Genomic DNA, 22,648 nt, shown 5'->3' with positions numbered 1-22,648 from the left:
TAATTTATGATCTATGGCTTAGGATGTTCCTGCATTGTTGCAGATTGTTCCAAACAGTGGGTATTAATCCATCCATCCATTATCTGTAGCTGCTTATCCTGTACAGGGTCGCAGGCAAGCTGGAGCCTATCCCAGCTGACTATAGGCGAGAGGCAGGATACACCCTGGACAAGTCGCCAGGTCATCGCAGGGCTGCAGGGTATTAATAGATGAGAAAATGGTGACTTGGTACTTGATGCAGAGGCTTCTGGGAAGGGTGAGTCAGCCCATTTATGGCTACCTAATATAAATCATTACCCACACAGAAGGGTTCTGAACTACTGGTTGGACTGTAGTGAGTTTTCAGTACCAGCAAGCTGCCACTGTTTGGTCCTTTAGCAAGGCACTTAACCCTGAATTGCTCAGCTCAAATATAAGTTGTTTTGGATATAAACATTTGTCAAACTAGAAGGGCACACAGTAGAGTGCATACCTCTGCCAAGCCACATATTATCAACATTAAAATCAAATAACTTGAAACTAGAATAATACTAAAGCTGTACACCAAACTTCATCAAAATCTGTTCACTACTTTTTGAGCTATACGGGGAACAGGCAAAAAAAAAAATCCTGGATCCATATACATATCTGGAGTTGCACTAAAATCCAATCAATTGTTCCTTGGCCCATGACCCACCTTTCCTCAAAATTGCATCAAAATCTATTCACTACTTTTTGTACTATGCTGGGAACAGACAACAGACGATAAGATGTTTTTACAAGATTTGACCTTGGTGACCTTGACCCACCAAAAACTAATGATGTCTTTGTGTGACCCTAGTGAGTTGTCCTGTGCATTTTGGTGAAGATTGGTCAAGAAATGACGACACTAGAGCACCAACAAATAAACAAATGGGCAAATGGACAGCTCAACATACTTGCAAAAATCTCCAATTTTCGCAAGTAACAAGTGGAGGCAAAAACATAACCTTCTCCAACAAAGTTGGTGGAGCTAATGAGTAAAATGTAATAACATAACTTAATCAGCTTTAGCAATAATGTAACAACCTTAGCAATGGCATAAGGACAGGCACTGACTTGTACAATAAGGATGGAACCACGCTCAGGGCTAAAAAACGCCTCAGAATCCATTCAAATGGTCACACTTCATAACTTTTATGCTACCCATAGACAACACTAAGGCACTGAACAGACATGTAAGATGTGGAAGAGTGTAAACTGCTTTGTCTGGCCTAAATCAATTAATTAAGCCTTTGATCCAACATGGTGTTATTTCACTCTCCTTCTTTTATTTGCCCAGAATCGGGGAGCTAAAGCCATATCATGCATTAGTAACCTTTCTATCTTATTTAGTAAGACACGGGGGTTTAACTGTCATCAGAACTCTCATCTATAGCTCTGATAAACTGCTGCTTCAGCCCTACCGTCTCCAATAGCTCTTTTCTCAACAAGCTATGTGTCCTCAGGTAACATAGATAGCCATTTGCTGGCTCTGGGAGAAATTTACTTTGCTGCACTGACTGTGATTAGAATCCAGTGTGGCCTCTATAAGCACGGATTGTTACAGACCAGGCAAACAACACCATCCAGGCCTCATTAGATCTGTATGCCCTTGAAACATGATCCAGAGTGATCACAATGCATCCTTTGAGCCTAATTCTGTCAAACCACAATTGAGTCAGTGTGATAATAGGAATGGTGCATTGCTACTGACCAAAAAGTCCTTTAGTTTTCCCTTGAGCAAGAAAAGTTGCCAGAGATGAGCTTTGTACAGCTATTTCCATGAAGACACATCAGGAAGAGACAACAGAGATAACAGAAGAATTCACCAGAGAAAAACATACGAGAGACACAACAGCAAGAGATGCTAGGGCCAGTAAAGGGATCAATCAGAGAGAGAGAGAGAATAGATGATCTCTTTCCAAATATCAGAACGGGTATTAAAAAGAGACACATTAGAAAGAGACTAGAGAGACACACTAGAAAAAACAGCTGAGAGAGACACATCTGGGGGAGAGATACCAGAGAAAAACACATAAAGGAGATATACCAGAGAGACAGGAGGAAAAAATAGCAGAGAAAGACACACTGAAAAAAAGACACCAGAGAGAGAGAGGGAGACATTTGGGGGAAAAACATACCAGAGAGAGAGAGAGGGGGAAGGGGGATACTAGAGAGAAACACATCAGAAAAAAAGCTACAAAAGAGAGACACAAGATACATTAATAGATACCAGAAAGAGACATCCGAAAAAAAAGAGATGGCAACACAACAGGAAAAAAAAAGATTTGACAGAAAGACACATCAGAAAAAAAGATACCAGAGAGAGAGAAAGACACAACAATGAAACAAAACAAAAAATCTGGCGAAAAAAACTACAGCAGAGAGAGAGAGAGAGAGAGACATAACAGAAAAACAATGCCAGAAAGAGACACAACAGAAAAAAAGATACCAGACAGTTTGAATGCTTCATAAGACATTCACAAAGGATGTTTCATTATGATAAAAATAAATGAGAAAAAAATCTTTATTATTATCTTGTCAAAAATCTTTGGATACCATATTTTAGATAAAAAGGGTGGCTTGCCCTCTCCAGGTTGGTGGATAAGTCCTGCCTCAAGTGGAGGAGTTTAAGTATCTCGGGATCTTGTTCACAAGTGAGGGAAGGATAGAGAGTGAGATTGACAGGTGGATCGGTGCGGCCTCCGCAGTGATGCGGTTGCTTTACCGGTTCGTCGTGGTGAAGAAGGAGCTGAGCCAAAAGGCGAAGCTCTCAATTTAACGGTCGATCTATGTTCCGACTCTCACCTATGGTCATGAGCTTTGGGTAATGACTGAAAGAACAAGATCGCGGATACAAGCAGCCGAAATGAGTTTCCTTCGCAGGGTGGCTGGGCGCTCCCTTAGAGATAGGGTGAGAAACACAGTCACTCGGGAGGAGCTCGGAGTAGAGCCGCTGCTCCTCCACATCGAGAGGAATCAGCTGAGGTGGCTCGGGCATCTCTTTCGGATGCCTCCTGGACGCCTCCCTGGGGAGGTGTTCCAGGCATGTCCCCCCGGGAGGAGGCCCCGGGGAAGACCCAGGACACGCTGGAGGGACTATGTCTCTCGGCTGGCCTGGGAACGCCTCGGTGTTATTCCCGAGGAGCTGGCCGAGGTGTCTGGGGAAAGGGAAGTTTGGGCTTCCATGCTCAGACTGCTGCCTCCGCGACCCAGCTCCGGATAAGTGGAAGAAGACGAGATGAGACCATAATGTTTGGTTAACTGTAAGCAATAAACTTGTTTTACGTGTTGTAAGGCCAAGTAGAAGTTTGATGTGCATAAATGCAGTAATGGTGATGGTGGTGTAGTGATTAGCACTGTCACCTTACAGCAAGAAGGTTCTGGTTTCAAGCCCAGTGGCTGACGAGGGCCTTTCTGTGTGGAGTTTGCATGTTCTCCCCGTGTCTGTGTGGGTTTCCTCCGGGTGCTCCGGTTCCCTCCACAGTCCAAAGACATGCAGGTTAGGCTAACTGGTGGCTCTAAATTGACCGTAGGTGTGAATGGTTGTGTGTCTCTATGTGGCGGCCCTGTGATGACCTGGTGACTTGTCCAGGGTGTACCCCACCTCTCACCCATAGTCAACTGGGATAGGCTCCAGCTTGCCCGTGGCCCTGCACAGGATAAGCGGCTACAGATAATGGATGGATGGATAAATGCAGTAATGTTTTACCTTTTAGTTTTTTGGAATCAAAATGTAATTGGACACGACATATAAGTTATGTAGTGCTTTTTATAAGTCAAATCTATCGGCTTAAATTATGGTGATTTCAGTCTGTTTGTTTGATTTGAACCCTGGTGCATTTTGTTCTCTGATGTAGTTTGTTTAGGAGGTGAGGAACCTAAACTCAAGTGCAGACCAAATAACCACCTCAAGGATTTAGTCCAGTTCCGGTCAAACTCTAATGTGGTTCAATTACAGTGAGAAAGTGATTTTACCCAGACTCAATCCAACTGCAGGAAGTGAACCAAACCTGCCATGTATTTTGAGTTGTAGAAGGCAGTTTTAATATGTGTTTAATACATTTCAAGATGTGTTGTGAGCCACAGGGTGCAAAAACTGGGCCAAAGGATGGAGCTGTAGAAATGCAATATGTTCTGGATATTTGGGCAGATGAACAAAAAGAGAAAGCAAACAGTGAAAGTAATGCACAATTTTTAAACTAGCTATTTGTGTTGGATCATCATCATCATTATCAGTGCGGCCTCAGCTGAGCTATATGCCTGATGGCCCAGTCATCATGATTATTGATACAAGATTTTAGTTCAGAGAGACTCTAAGCCCCGTTAATGTGTCTTGAAAGGTGGCTGAAGGGCAGCCCCTCCTCAGATGACCATGGGTTGGGCACCACAGCACCAGCTGAATTGCAGGAAGGCCAGGGTGGAGATAGCAATGACCAACAAAGCCAAGCCTCCTGTAGCCAATCTTATCCAAGATACAGGGGATGTTACTGTACAGCTCCGAGTTGGTGATATGGTCTCTCCAGCTGATGTTAAGTACCCTATGGAGCATATGCATTTGTGTTGGATGCTTGGGTGATTTCTATGTGCCCTTGGAAAAGGTTTGTTTACTTCTTCCATAACCATATTTCTGATAAAGAAAGATTTTGATGATCAGACGCTTTTTACATTTTTTTAATTATTATTATTTTCTAGGCGGCACGGTGGTGTAGTGGTTAGCACTGCCGCCTCACAGCAAGAAGGTCCGGGTTTGAGCCCCGTGGCCGGCGAGGGCCTTTCTGTGCGGAGTTTGCATGTTCTCCCCGTGTCCGCGTGGGTTTCCTCCGGGTGCTCCGGTTTCCCCCACAGTCCAAAGACATGCAGGTTAGGTTAACTGGTGAATCTAAATTGACCGTAGGTGTGAATGTGAGTGTGAATGGTTCTCTGTGTCTGTGTCAGCCCTGTGATGACCCGGCGACTTGTCCAGGGTGTACCCCGCCTTTCGCCCATAGTCAGCTGGGATAGGCTCCAACTTGCCTGCGACCCTGTAGGACAGGATAAAGCGGCTAGAGATAATGAGATGAGATATTATTTTCTACAACCCCGATTCCAAAAAAGTTGGGACAAAGTACAAATTGTAAATAAAAACAGAATGCAATGATGTGGAAGTTTCAGAATTCCATATTTTATTCAGAATAGAACATAGATGACATATCAAATGTTTAAACTGAGAAAATGTATCATTTAAAGAGAAAAATTAGGTGATTTTAAATTTCATGACAACAATACATCTCAAAAAAGTTGGGACAAGGCCATGTTTACCACTGTGAGACATCCCCTTTTCTCTTTACAACAGTCTGTAAACGTCTGGGGACTAAGGAGACAAGTTGCTCAAGTTTAGGGATAAGAATGTTAACCCATTCTTGTCTAATGTAGGATTCTAGTTGTTCAACTGTCTTAGGTCTTTTTTGTCATATCTTCCGTTTTATGATGCGCCAAATATTTTCTATGGGTGAAAGATCTGGACTGCAGGCTGGCCAGTTCAGTACCCGGACCCTTCTTCTACGCAGCCATGATGCTGTAATTGATGCAGTATGTGGTTTGGCATTGTCATGTTGGAAAATGCAAGGTCTTCCCTGAAAGAGACGTCATCTGGATGGGAACATATGTTGCTCTAGAACCTGGATATACCTTTCAGCATTGATGGTGTCTTTCCAGATGTGTAAGCTGCCCATGCCACATGCACTAATGCAACCCCATACCATCAGAGATGCAGGCTTCTGAACTGAGCACTGATAACAACTTGGGTCGTCCTTCTCCTCTTTAGTCCGAATGACACGACGTCCCTGATTTCCATAAAGAACTTCAAATTTTGATTCGTCTGACCACAGAACAGTGTTCCACTTTGCCACAGTCCATTTTAAATGAGCCTTGGCCCAGAGAAGATGTCTGCGCTTCTGGATCATGTTTAGATATGGCTTCTTCTTTGAACTATAGAGTTTTAGCTGGCAACGGCAGATGGCACAGTGGATTGTGTTCACAGATAATGTTCTCTGGAAATATTTCTGAGCCCATTTTGTGATTTCCAATACAAAAGCATGCCTGTATGTGATGCAGTGCCGTCTAAGGGCCCGAAGATCATGGGCACCCAGTATGGTTTTCTGGCCTTGACCCTTACACACACAGATTCTTCCAGATTCTCTGAATCTTTTGATGATATTATGCACTGTAGATGATGAGATGTTCAAACCCTTTGCAATTTTACACTGTCGAACTCCTTTCTGATATTGCTCCACTATTTGTCGGCGCAGAATTAGGGGGATTGGTGATCCTCTTCCCATCTTTACTTCTGAGAGCCGCTGCCACTCCAAGATGCTCTTTTTATACCCAGTCATGTTAATGACCTATTGCCAGTTGACCTAATGAGTTGCAATTTGGTCCTCCAGCTGTTCCTTTTTCGTACCTTTAACTTTTCCAGCCTCTTATTGCCCCTGTCCCAACTTTTTTGAGATGTGTTGCTGTCATGAAATTTCAAATGAGCCAATATTTGGCATGACATTTCAAAATGTCTCACTTTCAACATTTGATATGTTGTCTATGTTCTATTGTGAATACAATATCAGTTTTTGAGATTTTTAAATTATTGCATTCCGTTTTTATTTACAATTTGTACTTTGTCCCGGGGCGGCACGGTGGTCTAGTGGTTAGCGCTGTCACCTCACAGCAAGAAGGTCCGGGTTCGAGCCCCGTGGCTGGCGAGGGCCTTTCTGTGTGGAGTTTGCATGTTCTCCCCGTGTCCGCGTGGGTTTCCTCCGGGTGCTCCGGTTTCCCCCACAGTCCAAAGACATGCAGGTTAGGTTAACTGGTGACTCTAAATTGACCGTAGGTATGAATGGTTGTCTGTGTCTATGTGTCAGCCCTGTGATGACCTGGCGACTTGTCCAGGGTGTACCCTGCCTTTCGCCCGTAGTCACCTGGGATAGGCTTCAGCTTGCCTGCGACCCTGTAGAACAGGATAAAGTGGCTAGAGGAGATGCGATGAGGCTTTGTCCCAACTTTTTTGGAATCGGGGTTGTATACATTGACTATGTAGGTGTGAAAATGCCCTAACCGGCTTAACAAAGTGTACCTACCTTATTATAAAACAAAGCAAAGGTTTAATTTATGTTTGGGAGTGGCCATTCCTTAAATACAAAAGGTTCAGGTTTTTGGTGGAACAGTCACTTAATACGGTACGATTCCCTGATTAATTTCTACTGACAGTCTTTTGTTTGGTCTGTGGCATTACTAGTGTTTAACAAAACAGAACCGTTATGTTTGCAAAAGTCCTTGAATAATAGTGTATGTTTACCTTTATCCTTTCAGCTTTGACTTGCAAGTAAGGTACAGTCCAGAATAAGGGTCTTGCTCAAGGGCCCAGCAGCGGCTCCCTGGCAGTCCTGTGATTTGAACTAAACCTTAACTGCTGTGCTGCCACTGCCCACATATATGAACTAATGATTTGTTTCTGGAAGCAAGTGGAGGTTTGTCAGCATGTGGGAGTGTGTCAGAAGAGTCATCGTCCCAAAAGCTGTTGTGTTTTCAAAGTAGTGTGTGTCAAGGTGGTGTTAATGCCCATTTTTAGGAGCTGATTTTTTTGTGTGTGTCATACTGATTCAGTGACCAAGTCTTTCCTTGCTAAGGTATGCCAGAGGTGAACATGTGTTGTGTGTTACACAGAAACACAACGACAAATTGCTCATTGCTAAGGCTAATTGTCGGCTGTAGAGGCGGGGCAGCAGCTGGGGTTAGAACCAATGGTAATGGAGTCATAAAAATGTCAGCAAGGTCAACTCCACCAATTATTTCCTTTCTCACATATGATATTGCGTGCTCTCTCTCTCCCTCTCATTACCATCATTATGGCAAGCCCCCGAGGCCTTTCTCACACGCAGCAAAATAGACTCATTTCACCAGCTTGCGAAAAACAATAGAATAACACTGAGGGAAAAAAAAACACAGTAAGCAAGTGGTGAGTGAAGCACAGCACAGCTGACACACATGTCTACAGCGATCCATGGCTCCCATAATTAACTGTCAACCTTTCTCACTCTCTGAATGGGTAGTCTCGTAATACAAGTTTAGCAGTGAACTAACTGCACCAAGTCAGCCTGCAAACACCTTCTGACAGAACAAAATTTCCTGTGGATGTCAGGTGTGTTGCTCTGCTCCCATCGCACTGAGACAGAAGTAGAAAAGAGACAGTACTAGCTTCAAACACGCCAATCTTTAATCTTATCTCAGAGCTCTGCCATGAGAGTCAATATGCAATTTGTGAGAAATATATTACTTACATCTGTGTCTTGAAGTGACTTAAAGTAGCATCCCTTCGAACCACTACATTTCCAATGTAAACACACAAAGCTGTACAAAAAGACATGGAAAATACTCAATATATGTTTTCATGAAAGATAGTGCAGGTTTTTTGGGGTACAATCATAAAACCACCCAGCATAGAACCTCTCAAGATCTCAACTTCCCTCTCTCTTTATATATACCTACAATACTGAATGTTTCTCTCTTTTAAGGACTCAGATACAACTATAATAGGGATGTAACCCAATACGAATTCATGATTCGGAACGAACAGATAGTGTGTTCTAAACAGGTACAAATACAGCTATTTGTAGGAGCCACGTTATTCTTTTTTCCCCTTTTTATAAATAGAAAGCTTGCCAGAAAAGTTCACAGTGTGTCTGGTTGGTATTTGAGGAGATGCAGCAAAAAATTGGGATGAGCAAAAGGATTTAACTTTCATGGTTGGTGTGAGCGAGTCATCACATATAAAGCTCTCTGGGACAAAGGAAGACCATGTTCATTAACATGAATTTTCAGCTTTCATTCATTCATCCTTAGTATCTGTCTGGTCAGGGTCATGCGGGTTAAATTAGGCTACTTGGTGGTTTATATTTTATGAAATAGAACTAAACAGAAATAGAAAATATCATGGACATGTACTGACAAAAAGGGTGGCACGGTGGTGTAGTGGTTAGCACTGTCACCTCACAGCAAGAAGGTTCTGGGTTTGAGCCTAGTGGCTGGCGAGGGCCTTTCTGTGTGGAGTTTGCATGTTCTCCCTGTGTCTGCGTGGGTTTCCTCTGGGTGTTCCGGTTTCCCTCACAGTTCAAAGACATGCAGGTTAGGTTAATTGGTGCCTCTAAACTGACCGTAGGTATGCATGTGAGTGTGAATGGGTGTTTGTCTCTATGTGCCAGCACTGCGATGATCTGGTGACTTGTCCAGGGTGTACCCCACCTCTCACCCATAGTCAGCTGGGATAGGCTCCAGCTTGCCCTTGACCCTGCACAGGATAAGTGGTTATGGATAATGGATGGATATTTCTCAAAATCCAGTGAATGTGGATAGAATAAAAGAGTTATTCCCCTCAATCTTGTCGTACATGGCTTATAGCCAAATTGGCGCGCCATGCATGCCTTGTTGGTTATCAGCACATATACCACTCAATTTCAACTCAATGACTGTTAATTATACAACAGTTCCGCTCCAGTAAATAAATTGGTTGAGTGGTGCTCCAAGAGTGCTTATATTTAGTTTTACCTCACTGGAACGTTTCACGGTGTGTATCACTGCACATGTAAAATGTAAAATTCCACTTCCTAATTCCAAATAATTACTACAATTTTGTTAATAACATTGTCAGTGGACATGGCAAGCAACAATTTGCAGGAGTATAACTTTTGATTTAAAATATATAAGCTTATCAGATCCTGGCGACTTGTTTAGGGTGTACCCCGCCTTTCGCCCGTAGTCAGCTGGGATAGGCTCCAGCTTGTCTGCGACCCTGTAGAACAGGATAAAGCGGCTAGAGATAATGAGATGAGATGAGATGAGATGAGATGAGATGAGATGAGATGAGATGAGATGAGATGAGATGAGATGAGCTTATCAGATGAAGATGAAAACAAAGACTGGATGCCAATTTCACCAGAAGCACCTTTAAAAAGATTTCCTGAGATCGAGATGCTGACCTCTTCTTCTCCCCGGACCTGCCTGATCCATCCTGATGCCCTATGTCTGGTCGGAGTCTCATCACATCGCTCCTGTGGAGGATGGCCCATATGGACAGTTGAAAGTCACACTTGGAAGACGTTCTGGACACTTACAGTAATGCTTTTATGGCTGAGGACTACAGTTGACTTGCTAACTTTAGGACTGCAGTTGTCATGAACAGTTTTGCATTCAAGTTTCCATCAATGAAGAGTTATAACATCAATGAAAACAGTTAAAACTGTTAATATTATAGTCATGTTGTCTGTTGTTGCCCAAATGAGGATGGGTTCCCTTTGGAGTCTGGTTCCTCTTGAGGTTTCTTCATGTCATCTGAGGGAGTTTTTCCTTGCCACCATCGCCACAGGCTTGCTCAGTCGGGATAGATTAGGGATAAAATTAGCTCATATTTTAAGTCATTCAAATTCTATAAAGCTGCTTTGCGACACTGTTTATTGTTAAAAGCACTATACAAATAAACTTGACTTGACTTAAAGGCGATGTACAAATCCACGTGAGCTGGCTCACCAGTTAGCTGACATGTCCAAAATGTCAGGTACTTGATATTAATTTCTTGTTTATAAACTGTTGTATGAGTGCAATATCACATTCTCAATCATGGGGTTATCCTGAATAATCAGCATGGCTGTGATCTGGCCATAGGTAATCATGATTGCGAGTGCAATAAATGTAATGTATGTTGTATATTTTAAATATTCTCTAATTACATTTAATAAATTTGGTGAGTAAGAAACAAGGAGGAATATGGAGTTTGATAACATGAGTGTAATAAGCCAAGCTAACAGCATTGCTGAAAACATAATTCAGAAGAAGAAACTGCACAGCCAAACCTAAAAGCCCAGCTTGGAATTGATAAATAAGTTGCCAGTTCACCATTACAGCATCCAAAACAGCCTGATCGAAGAGGACTTAAAATTCAATTAGCAGTAATGCTGTTAATGAGCCCATTAAAAGAAGAATAATGGTGAATTAGGCCAATCTGGGTTAGGGATAGCCTGTCTGACAGCCATCTGGCCAAAACAGGAGGCAAAAAAGGGAAAAAAAAAACCCACAGGATTGCACCATGGCCAATGGAACCATCCAAATAAATGTTTGGACCTCTGCCATATGGCCTCATCTATATTGTCTCTTAGAATGGAGTATCTCTGTCAAAACGTCTGTAGTTGTGAACATCTGGTACAGACCAGGAAAACAAACTACTGCTACACCTTAAAAGTGACATGTAGCCATTTTGTTATGCAGTAGCTGACATTAACCTCCGTCCATTCTCTTTAATCTGAGGCAGCAGAGCGAGATGCTTTGGTTTAGTTTGTTCACACCACAGAAAAAGGCTCTGGGGGTCAATACATTAGCAAACATTAGTGCACTTTCAATTTGCAAGGGAGGCATAAATTCACTTTAACTGCACTTGGCTCATGGCGGCACTGAAATGGCCCATTTTGTTAATTTGTTTCAATTTTCAAAGATGTAGCATAATGAATCAGGAGTTTACAGAGTGTGATGGGCGTGCGAACGCCAAGGACAAGGTCGATCAGGAGCAGCCTTGAGAGTCAGCAGAGAGAACTTTTCATTTGGGCATTTTAGCCCAGTGTGTGCAGTCTCAGGTACACAATTTGAACTTGAGTTGAGAGATAAGAGCAACAGCCTGATTTAGTAAGAGTGATCTGACAATGTGAGATTAACATGGTGAATAAATTTATACATTTATAAATTCACATCTTTAAAATTTATATTTTTCTGTAAAGCTGCTTTGCGACAATTTCTGTTGTTAAAAGCACTATACAAATAAAGTTCACTTGACTTCATCTGTAAATTAAAGTCTGCCCAGGTAAATAAATATGATTTTAGAAGATTATGATCAATTATGCATTGTCTGTTTTTAAATACTTTTGTCATTTTATTTGTCAATTTATATATTTTCTAGCAACAGTTATCATGCAACATGCTTCATAGATATGTGAGTCCAAACCACTAATAGGCATCTGAAAACTCCTGGAACCATTAGGAACAAGTGTTGCTAGGCAAAACAAACCTCGCCTGGCAGCACTTATTTTATACCTACATGTTGATAATGTAATATTTCTCAATCATCAGCTGTCAGGTTATAGTCCTATGAAAATCCATGACCTTGAGTTTGACATTTCAAAGTCATACAAGGTCAAAGGTCATGCTGCCAAATGAAAGCCCATATGGCACTTCCTATAAGTTGGTAATGGCAAATATCTGTCTACCATCAGCTGTTTTCAAGTTACAGTCCTCTGAAAATCTGTGACCTTGAGTTTGACCTTTCAAGGTCAGTCAAGGTCAAAAGATGATGGTGCCAAATGAAAGCCCATATGGGAGTTCCTATATGCTCATAATAGTAAACATTTGTCTACCGACAACTGTTTTTGAGTTATAATGGAAAACTGAAAGGTTGACCTTTCTGGTGACCTTGACCTTCACCTTGACCTGATTTACCCCCAAAATTTAATCAGGTAACCTACAGACCATTGCCCACCTACCCTGAAAATTTTAAGTCAATTGGTGCAACTGTCTAGACGCTAGATTGTTAACGAACAGACAGACACATGCACAAACAAACAAGGTCAAAGGTCATGGTGCCAAATGAAAGCCCATATATGACTTCCTATACGTTGATGATGATAAACATCTCTCTATCTCTAACCGTTTTGAAGTTATAATGGAAAATATGCAAATTTTAGCAATGTCCTTGACCCCCCTGACATTTGACTCCCAACTGCTAAGAAAACTATGAGAGATACCCCATCATGTAGCATATCAGTGGAAGCAGAATTGAAATATGAACATTTTTAATTGGTTTGAAGTAAATATAATGAATATGAAGGAAGATATAGTGGAAAAAAAATATTTTAACCTTTTTGGTGACCTTGACCTTGACCGGATGACCCTCAAAATGTTGGAGGTTCTATTTTGGACCAATGCCCATCTATCCTGAAAGTTTCATGAAGGTTGATCAAGCTGTTTTCCCGTAATGTTGCTAACAAAACAAACAAACAAACAAACAAACAAACAAACAAACAAACCCCACCGAAAACAATACCTCGTCCCCTGGTGGACTCCATCCCAGGTGAGGTAATAAGCCCATTCTCTTTTGGTGCACTCCAGATAATGGAATTAAAATCAGAAGCCCACAAAAACAGAGTACAAATCGAGTAAAAATAAGATTAACCACTTAAACTCCCAGGACTCCTTGATGAGCCCTGACTCATTTCTCACACTTGTATATACAGTACTGTGCAAAAGTCTTTGGCACATGCAATGAAATGCTGTAAAGCAAAGATGCCTTCAAAAATAATTAAAGTAAATGTTTCTACACTTTAAAAAATACCATAAAGAGATCAGTAAGCAGTAATGCGTGAAAAAAGTCAGTGTTTGGTGTGAGACAACCCTTTACTGAAAAAAAAAAGTAGTCTCAGGTACAATGAGTGCAGTTTTATAAGGAAATGAGCTGTAGGTTTTACTGAGCATCCTGCAGAACCTGTCGCAGTTCCTCTGGACACTTTGACTGTCACACTTGCTTCTTAATTTTGCAGCAAAACCCAGTAACCTTCATTATGTTTTTGTCTGAAAAGTGGTCTGTAATGTAATATGCTGCTTTCTTTACTGGCATACAAACATTTGTCTGTAACATTTAATTTTGTACTGAAAAACTAATGTTTGGAAATCCGAAATGTTTTTTTGTCTTGGTTCCATAATGTAGAAGTCATAAAATGAAAGTCTATAACAAAGGTTATACTAAAAAAAGGAGAGCCTAAGACTTTTGCACAGTACTGTAACTCCCTTATAAATTGACTGGAGTGACTAAATAATCAATAGTAGTTTATTGTTCATGTTTATTTATAATTATTCATCATAAATATTGTGTCACAGACCTTTGTTCTTTTTCTGATAGTTCTAATCTCACATGATTAGTGACATATTGTCTACTTAACATGAGAGAATAACATTTGCTTTTAATTTACAGAACCGTTGAACAACAATGAAAAAACATTAAGTTTATCACAGCCACACTCATCAACGAGGATGCAATTATTATCTTCTTGCACAAAGCTTATTCTGCCTTGGATATTTCTCTTAATTATTACTCTCATTACTATGTTTAGCAGCCATAATAATTAGAAAATTGATTTGATTTGCAACTGATATGTTTTCATTGGGTTTGTGAGAGTAGGCTCAGACAGGCAAATGCAATTACACTAAGCTTACAGCTTTAATGAATGTTCATTAATAATGTTCACACTAATTTTCTTTTCATTCCAGTTCTCTCTTCCAAAGCTGTCTAAGCTACAGTGCTCAGCGTAAATGAGTGCACCCCCTTTGAAAAGTAACATTTTAAACAATATCTCAATGAACACAAACAATTTCCAAAATGTTGACAAGACAAAGTTTAATATAACATCTGTTTAACTTATAACATGAAAGTAAGGTTAATAATATAACTTAGATTACACATTTTTTTCAGTTTTACTCAAATTAGGGAGGCGCAAAAATGAGTACACCCCACAACAAAAACTACTACATCTAGTACTTTGTATGGCCTCCATGATTTTTAATGACAGCACCAAGTCTTCTAGGCATGGAATGAACAAGTTGGCGACATTTTGCAACATCAATCTTTTTCCATTCTTCAACAATGACCTCTTTTAGTGACTGGATGCTGGATGGAGTGTGATGCTCAACTTGTCTCTTCAGAATTCCGCAAAGAAAATAATTTCTTTACACCACAAAAGTGAAGGCTACAAGAAGATCAGCAAAGCTTTACTTATCAGTCAGAATACTGTAGCAAAAGTGGTACAAAAATTTAAGAAAGATGGAACTGCAACCATCTCACAGAGACTTCCAGGTCGTCCACGGAAGTTAACACCTGGACAGGAGCGTCTTCTAATGAGAAGGGTTGAACAAAATCGGCATGCAAGTTCACTGCAGTTATCTAAAGAAATAGAAAGCCAAACTGGGGTGACTATTTCCCGTGACACAATACGGCGTACACTGCAGAGGAATGGCATGCATGGATGCTGTCCACGAAAGAAGCCTCTCCTAAAGCCCAGGCACAAAAAGCCCGCCTAGAGTTTGGCAGGGCCCATGCTGATAAAGATGAAGACTACTGGGACTCTATACTCTGGAGTGATGAGACCAAGATAAATGTTTTTGGAACTGATGGCTTCAAAACTGTATGGCATCGCAAAGGTGAGGAATACAAAGAAAAATGCATGGTGCCTACAGTGAAACATGGTGGTGGCAGTGTCCTTATGTGGGACTGCATGAGCGCTGCTGGTGTCGGGGAGCTGCATTTCATTGATGGCATCATGAATTCACAGATGTATTGCTCTATACTGAAAGAGAAGATGCTACCATCACTCCATGCCCTTGGTCATCGTGCACTTTTCCAATATGACAATGATCCTAAACACACATCTAAGGCCACTGTTGGATTTCTGAAGAAGAACAGGGTGAAAGTGATTCAGTAGCCAAGTACAGTATGTCTCCTGATCTGAACCCAATCGAACACCTATGGGGAATTCTGAAGAGACAAGTTGAGCATCACTCTCCATCCAGCATCCAGTCACTAAAAGAGGTCATTGTTGAAGAATGGAAAAAGATTGATGTTGCAAAATGTCGCCAACTTGTTCATTCCATGCCTAGAAAACTTGGTGCTGTCATTAAAAATCATGGAGGCCATACAAAGTGCTAGATGTAGTAGTTTTTGTTGTGGGGTGTACTCATTTTTGCACCACCCTAATTTGAGTAAAACTGAAAAAATGTGTAATCTAAGTTTATAGTATTAACCTTACTTTCACATTATGAGTTAAACAGATGTTATATTAAACTTTGTCTTTTCAACATTTTGGAAATTGTTTGTGTTCATTGAGAGATTGTTTAAAATGTTACTTTTCAAAGGGGGTGCACTCATTTACGCTGAGCACTGTATATGAGCTTCTATTAATGAAAACTATTTTGAATCCGAAACTGAGATGAGATTTAAACCAAGTTCTGTAAAGAAATTTATAAATTCATAGGTTTAAAATTTATATCTAGAAATTATATACAGTACCAGAAAAGAAGTTTGGAGACAGCTTCTAATTCAGTGTTTTTTCTATATTTTTATTAATTAAAAGACATTTCATGTCTTAAAGTAATGATGATGATCTCATCTCATCTCATTATCTCTAGCCGCTTTATCCTTCTACAGGGTCGCAGGCAAGCTGGAGCCTATCCCAGCTGACTACGGGCGAAAGGCGGGGTACACCCTGGACAAGTCGCCAGGTCATCACAGGGCTGACACATAGACACAGACAACCATTCACACTCACATTCACACCTACGGTCAATTTAGAGTCACCAGTTAACCTAACCTGCATGTCTTTGGACTGTGGGGGAAACCGGAGCACCCGGAGGAAACCCACGCGGAGAACATGCAAACTTCACACAGAAAGGCCCTCGCCGGCCACGGGGCTCGAACCCGGACCTTCTTGCTGTGAGGCGACAGCGCTAACCACTACACCACCGTGCCGCCCAGAACACAAAGTTAAAATGGAAAATTTATTTCAGCAGAAGGATTCATCGATTCATTATCTGTACTGCTTATCCATCAGGGTCATGCAGGAAGCTGGAGCCAATCCCAGCTGTTTTCAGATGAGAGACATCCTGAGCAAGTTGCCAATTTATTGCAGGGTGAATATAGAGACAAACAACTATTCACGACGAAGGCCCCAGCTGGTTGGCCGTCAGGTTCAAACCCAGAACCTTCTTGCTATGAGGCAACAGTGCAAACCACTGCACCCACAGAAGGTCATATAAAATCTTATAAAATTACAGAACATTGGTGAGAATTGCACCACTAGTACTGGTGGTTAAATTCTGGAAGATAGATAGATAGATAGATAGATAGATAGATAGATAGATAGAGCTTTGGAGACAGTGTTACATTTAAATATTTTCTTCCATTTGGGCATTATTTAAAACCCATTTCATGAGCAGAAGGAAGTGAGTCAACCTACTAATATAAGAGCTTAATGTGAAAATTGTAATTAAATACAAAGATTGTAAACTGAAATTTGCTGTTTTATTAACTCAAGACATATATTTTACTGGCTATTTATTATTATTATTATTATTATTATTATTATTATTATTATTGCTGTTGTTTAATGAACAATCAACAGACCTTATCTAAGTATTTTCTTGGCTGTAGCTTCTTGGGTAAAGTTTATTGATAGCAGCAATCATCAGCAGCGATATCCCATCATTTTAAAATAATTTAAAGGTGTTGGCTCTTTAACAAGTAAGATGATCGTTAAGGGTAGGGATGGCATGCACTAAATCCCCTTCAAAATAAACCCTGAGCAGAAAATTTCAAGAATGTGATGTGTTTGCAGACAGAATGTCATTCACACACTACAAGTCTCCTTGTACACACACTCACTCACTCACACACACACACTCTGTGTGTGTGTGTGTGTGTGTGTGTGTGTCTATAACTTGGTAGGGATCAAATGCCAAACAAGAATAAGAATATCTGACTGTGCTTTGACTACGTGGGGACATTTAGTGGTTCCCCATGACCCACTAACTTTTTTTATTTTATTTTTTTAAAATAAAAACTACTAAAAGAGCCACAATATTTCCTTTGTTACTGGAGTTAAGGTTAGGGTTAAATTTAGGTGTAACATAATTAGCTGCATTAATAATTATGTCAGTAGAAGGTCCTTTTAAGGATAATGAGGGAAAAAAAAGTGTACGTGTGTGTGTGTGTGTGTGTGTGTGTGTGTGTGTGTGTGTGTGTGTGTGTGTGTGTGAATTCTTCCCATGTTGATTACAACAACAAAATCTATGCTGACAGTCATTCATAACTTACCTGCCATGAGAACTTTACAGGTATCTGCACAGCCATCGTCCATTATTGCTTTGACACCTTCTTGATCTCTTTCAAGTGTTTTCCAGTGTTCTCACTTCACCATGTCATGTCCTGTATCCTCCTCCCTCTTCTTGTGCGCAATTGTTTTCATAGACACATCTAGCACTGATGCAGGACGCTGTTCTGTAGGTTGACAGCTGTACAGTAGACATACATGCCAAGCACACACACATACATCGATCTGTTGTCCTTAACTGACGGAGACCTGGGTTTCAACCTTTTACAACATGTATGCCTCATTGTTTTTGTTTTTCAGGAAACAGGCACACAAGGAACCAATCAGATCTTCTCTTTTGTCTTCACTGTGCCCATACAGGAAGTGGCTGTGGCAAGAACTAAGTCATTCCGTGTGCATGTTGAAAAAACATCTGCCTGCTCAGCCAGTCTGACGTCACTAACAGGATGGGGCTTGGCAGGTTTCCTAGCTGGTAAAAACAGAACCACAGAATGATGGCAGTAAACTGTTTCACTTTCATTTAAAAAATTTTATCATATCTTTTTTTTTCCATTACATTGCTCACACTGTGAGATAGTGTAATTGCAATCTTTAGTTTTGTCAGACCTTGTAGTCTTTCTGTTTGATCAAATTGAAATTATATTAATCTAAACATGTCAAAAGTTTTCCCTGGGGTAAAAAAATCAAAAAGTAATTAAAATATTTTATTTACACCTCTTAAATGTAACAGGTTTTAATGAGCTAGTATCATTTCACATGATGAGTTTGTAAGTTTACCAGAGTTTTTGATTTCCTTCCTTTCCTTTTTTTTCCCCGATTAGACTGCTGAAGAGCATATGACCTTCCTCCACAAACCAACACTGGTTGTTGTGAAGAAACCAAACCTGGCCAGTGTATCATTTTTTGGGATATAGGTACTGTCTAAACAATATGCAGAGGAAGTCTGTCAGTGAGTTCCCCACAAACAAAAGAGGCTTTGTGGGGGAAAAAAGCCTATTAAGAAAAAAGTTATTAAGAAAAAAACCCATTTGATCTCATTCGTTAATGAGGCCCATTTTGGACCGTGTTATCCTCATACAGAATATTACAACAGTTTTCTAAAAATTAAGCCATTTTTTCAATCTTTGATTTGTAATATCTCAAGAACGGATAAACATATTTTAATTCTGTAAAAAGTATGTTGTTCTGTATTCATTTCTGAATTCAATGAGAGCAGTTTCAAGCAGTTTGGATTGAATTTGAATTTTCACCTGATATGCCTACTTAACTGTTTTGTAATGCTTACTGTTGTATCAAGTAATATTTATTACTTATCATGCATATCTTTAACGAACAGGTTGATAACATAGACTTTTAGGCTTTTGCCTGTTTGCCTTGGCAGATATGTAATGCTGCTATCTAATGTTAAAATAAAGTTATCAGCTGTGAAATAATAGAAATATAGACAGAAGGACAGGAACACAGGTGGCACGGTGGTGTAGTGGTTAGCGCTGTTACCTCATAGCAAGAAGGTCCTGGGTTCGAGCCCCGTGGCCGGCGAGGGCCTTTCTGTGCGGAGTTTGCATGTTCTCCCCGTGTCCGCGTGGGTTTCCTCCGGGTGCTCCGGTTTCCCCCACAGTCCAAAGACATGCAGGTTAGGTTAACTGGTGACTCTAAATTGACCGTAGGTGTGAGTGTGAATGGTTGTCTGTGTCTATGTGTCAGCCCTGTGATGACCTGGCGACTTGTCCAGGGTGTACCCCGCCTTTCGCCCGTAGTCAGCTGGGATGGGCTCCAGCTTGCCTGCGACCCTGTAGAACAGCATAAAGCAGCTACAGATAATGAGATGAGATGAGATGAGACAGGAACACAGTAATACAGAAGACTGAAGTAGAAGCAGATGGCGCTATAGGGTCTCAGCTGAGGTTTTACAGTAGTTTAGCGATTGGGACTAAAGCCTAAACTAAAGAGTTGGAAGTTGAACTGGCTTTTTAAGAAGTTATCAATAAGTATTTAAATTGTTTTTTTTTAAACTTGCATTTAAAAATGTTTACTCTGATTCTTTAGTACACAGGGAATTTTTTTTTTTTGCATTTTGCAATTAACAAGTAAAAATGAGCCAAAGTGGTGACAGGATAAATAGAGCTCCAGGGTCTCTTTGCCTACTCACCAAGGGCAGAAAGTAAATGTGTTTAATATGTTAAATTGTTACAAAACATTTTTAGCAATTATTTCACAAAGATTTCAATCTCTGATGGGCAGTTTAAACATTTCTAACAAAAGGTCTTGTGTATTTTACAGTAAGTTTGACAATTATTGCAGGCTAGCAAAATACTGAACATCCATCACTTCACAAACTTATAAAAATAGTAAAACATTCATATGTGAAAAATTGTAATTTCATGAAAAATTCCTCCTGCTCAATCAATGAAACAAGCTCAGTATTTCTACTTATAGTGAAATTCATCTTATACTCGCTGCACAACTGAGAGACACAGGAAATCATTCCTACCTGTTGCAGTCAAGCTGTACAATGCCACTGTATAACTGTGGTACACTGTCTTGTATACTGTATCCTTAACTCAGGTGCAATATATGTACAGTATATAGGAATGATTGTATATAAAATCACTTCATTTTGCTTTTACTTAAGTTATTGAACTTATTTAAATTTATTTTATTTATTCTTTTTTTCAGATGATTTTATCTTCTATTTTTAGACATGTTTACTTCGATTCAGGAGCTTGGTAGCAAATTTGAATTTCCCTCTGGGGATTAATAAAGTGATTCTGATTCTGATACTCATGTCTGGAGAGCCGTTACCCAGATAGCACACCTATATCGGCCCAACGTTGGCCCACCGTCGGCTACGCTGACAGTCCATCATAGGTATGACCAGTGGACCTTTGTCAGGCCAACATCGGCAAGCTGATGGGGGGGGGAGACGTTGTTACTCTCTCGTGTCCTGCCACCCGCGAAGCCACTGGTGGTCTGATAACAGACCACCAGATGCATTTGCCGCTCACTGTCACTAGCGGGCTGCCAGATTCTGAAAATATTCTGCAGATTCTGAAAATAAAAAGTTACAATACTACCCTGTTGTTGTTATAATTGAATAATATTTAGAATAAAAAAAATATGAGAGCAGTTAAAGTGAATATTTTTTTTTTCTTTATTAGCTTGCCGATGTTAGCCTGCTGGTCATACCTCTGATGGACTGTCAGTTCAGCCAACGGTGGACCAATGTAGGTGTGCTATCCGGGTAGGCACAGACATAGTTGAGGGATTCTTTATCAGTATTAAATTGAATGAATTCAGTGTTTCGCCTCTTAACACAAACTTTCAAGAGGAAAGTAGTCATAGAAAGAAATTGAACTTGGATGAAGTTGACTTTTTTGAGTGATTTGAAATGCAAAGTAAATTATGATAGCTCTGTGACCAGTAGCAGGTATGAAAGAAGCTTGTGCCCTGCCTGAAAGCATTAATAGTGACTGGGTCATCTTAATTTCCTGTCTTTTTGATGCAACTCTAATCATCCAAATTACTGATATATAATTTTTTTTTTTACTGACACTCTATGCAGTCTTAAATGGATTTAGCTACCATGCGCCATTCAAATAATTTTCATTTTATTGCCTTATATTGAACTATGACCAGTTCACATATATATATAATTTTATCAGTGGCACATGGTGAGGGACCTCTTGATAAACATTAGGATTTGAGTGATGGTGCTTCTCGTCCAATTTCAAGGTTATGTGGCAGATTGCATCTCCCAAAACATGAGCTGAAATTTGATTTAGGTGGACAGGTGTAGAGTGAGCAGTCTGTAACAGAGCAATCCCCTCTTACTCTATCAGCAAATCATATAGGTAGGATATGTATCATACTGTACTAGTTGGTGAAAATAAGACAGCCTATTTAATCTTCATGCTTAGTTGTTTTTAATGGGACTCGACACTTTATTGTGGGAAGGTATCAGAAAAGGTCAATCGATGCAAATGGAGTTTACAGATATTTAATGAACACAGAGCAAACAAATCCTAAATGTAAGCAAGAGCCGTTGTCAAAAGCAGGCAAGGGTCAGGCGATCAACAAACAACATGAATGAGGGCAAAATACAAAACTAAGAAACAGAACAAAATCTAAACAAGAACATCATCAACACTTGAAACAAATGGCTTGGTAAAGTTAGACATGGATGAGTTAATAAAATACCTCATAATGAGTGAATTAACTGAGAGCCCTTAAATAGTGCTTGGTGTAACATGAAACAGTTGTGTGTGTGGTTAAAGTTCTAGTGACTGTGAACGTGATAGAGTCTGTGGTACTGTAGTCCATGGCGGCAACATTTATAGGCCATGTTGTGTTCTGGGAAGTTTAGTCCAGAAGTGTAATTCAGCACAAACATAACTTTTCTAATGAATCTTCCAACCATCCATTATCTATACCACTCATCAGGCATGAAGCAGGGTACCCCTGGGCATGGTGCCAATCTATCACAGGGCTAACACAGAGATGAACAAACACTGGCACTCACATTCACACCTATGGGCAATTTAGAGTAGCCAGCTGACCTAATCCTTGCATCTTTGGACTGTGGGAGGAAACCAACACAGTCACATGTTGTTGTGAGATGATGGTGCTAACCACTGCACCACCATGCCGTCCTTCAGTGAATCTTGAAAATGTAAAATTATATTCACTTTGTATGCAGATTGTGCAAA

General features: G+C 40.3%; 1 protein-coding gene across 6 annotated transcripts in view; it reads right to left on the bottom strand.

Moving 5' to 3' along the window:
- The window catches only part of LOC132885268 (uncharacterized), a 246,238-nt gene extending 227,953 nt beyond the window's left edge, over positions 1–18,285 (bottom strand). For all 6 annotated transcript variants that reach the window (XM_060919750.1, XM_060919752.1, XM_060919754.1 and 3 more), the window contains exon 1: positions 17,927–18,285. In XM_060919750.1, the coding sequence (XP_060775733.1) occupies positions 17,927–17,969 (43 nt within the window). In that variant the 5' untranslated portion in view covers positions 17,970–18,285. The remainder of the gene's footprint in view (positions 1–17,926) is intronic.
- Positions 18,286–22,648: the final 4,363 nt, after the last annotated feature.

The sequence above is a fragment of the Neoarius graeffei genome, chromosome 4 (assembly GCF_027579695.1).
Source record: "Neoarius graeffei isolate fNeoGra1 chromosome 4, fNeoGra1.pri, whole genome shotgun sequence".
Classification (NCBI taxonomy): Eukaryota; Metazoa; Chordata; class Actinopteri; order Siluriformes; family Ariidae; genus Neoarius; species Neoarius graeffei.
Note: the sequence above shows the minus strand (reverse complement) of the source record. Positions and strands in the feature narration are given on the sequence as shown.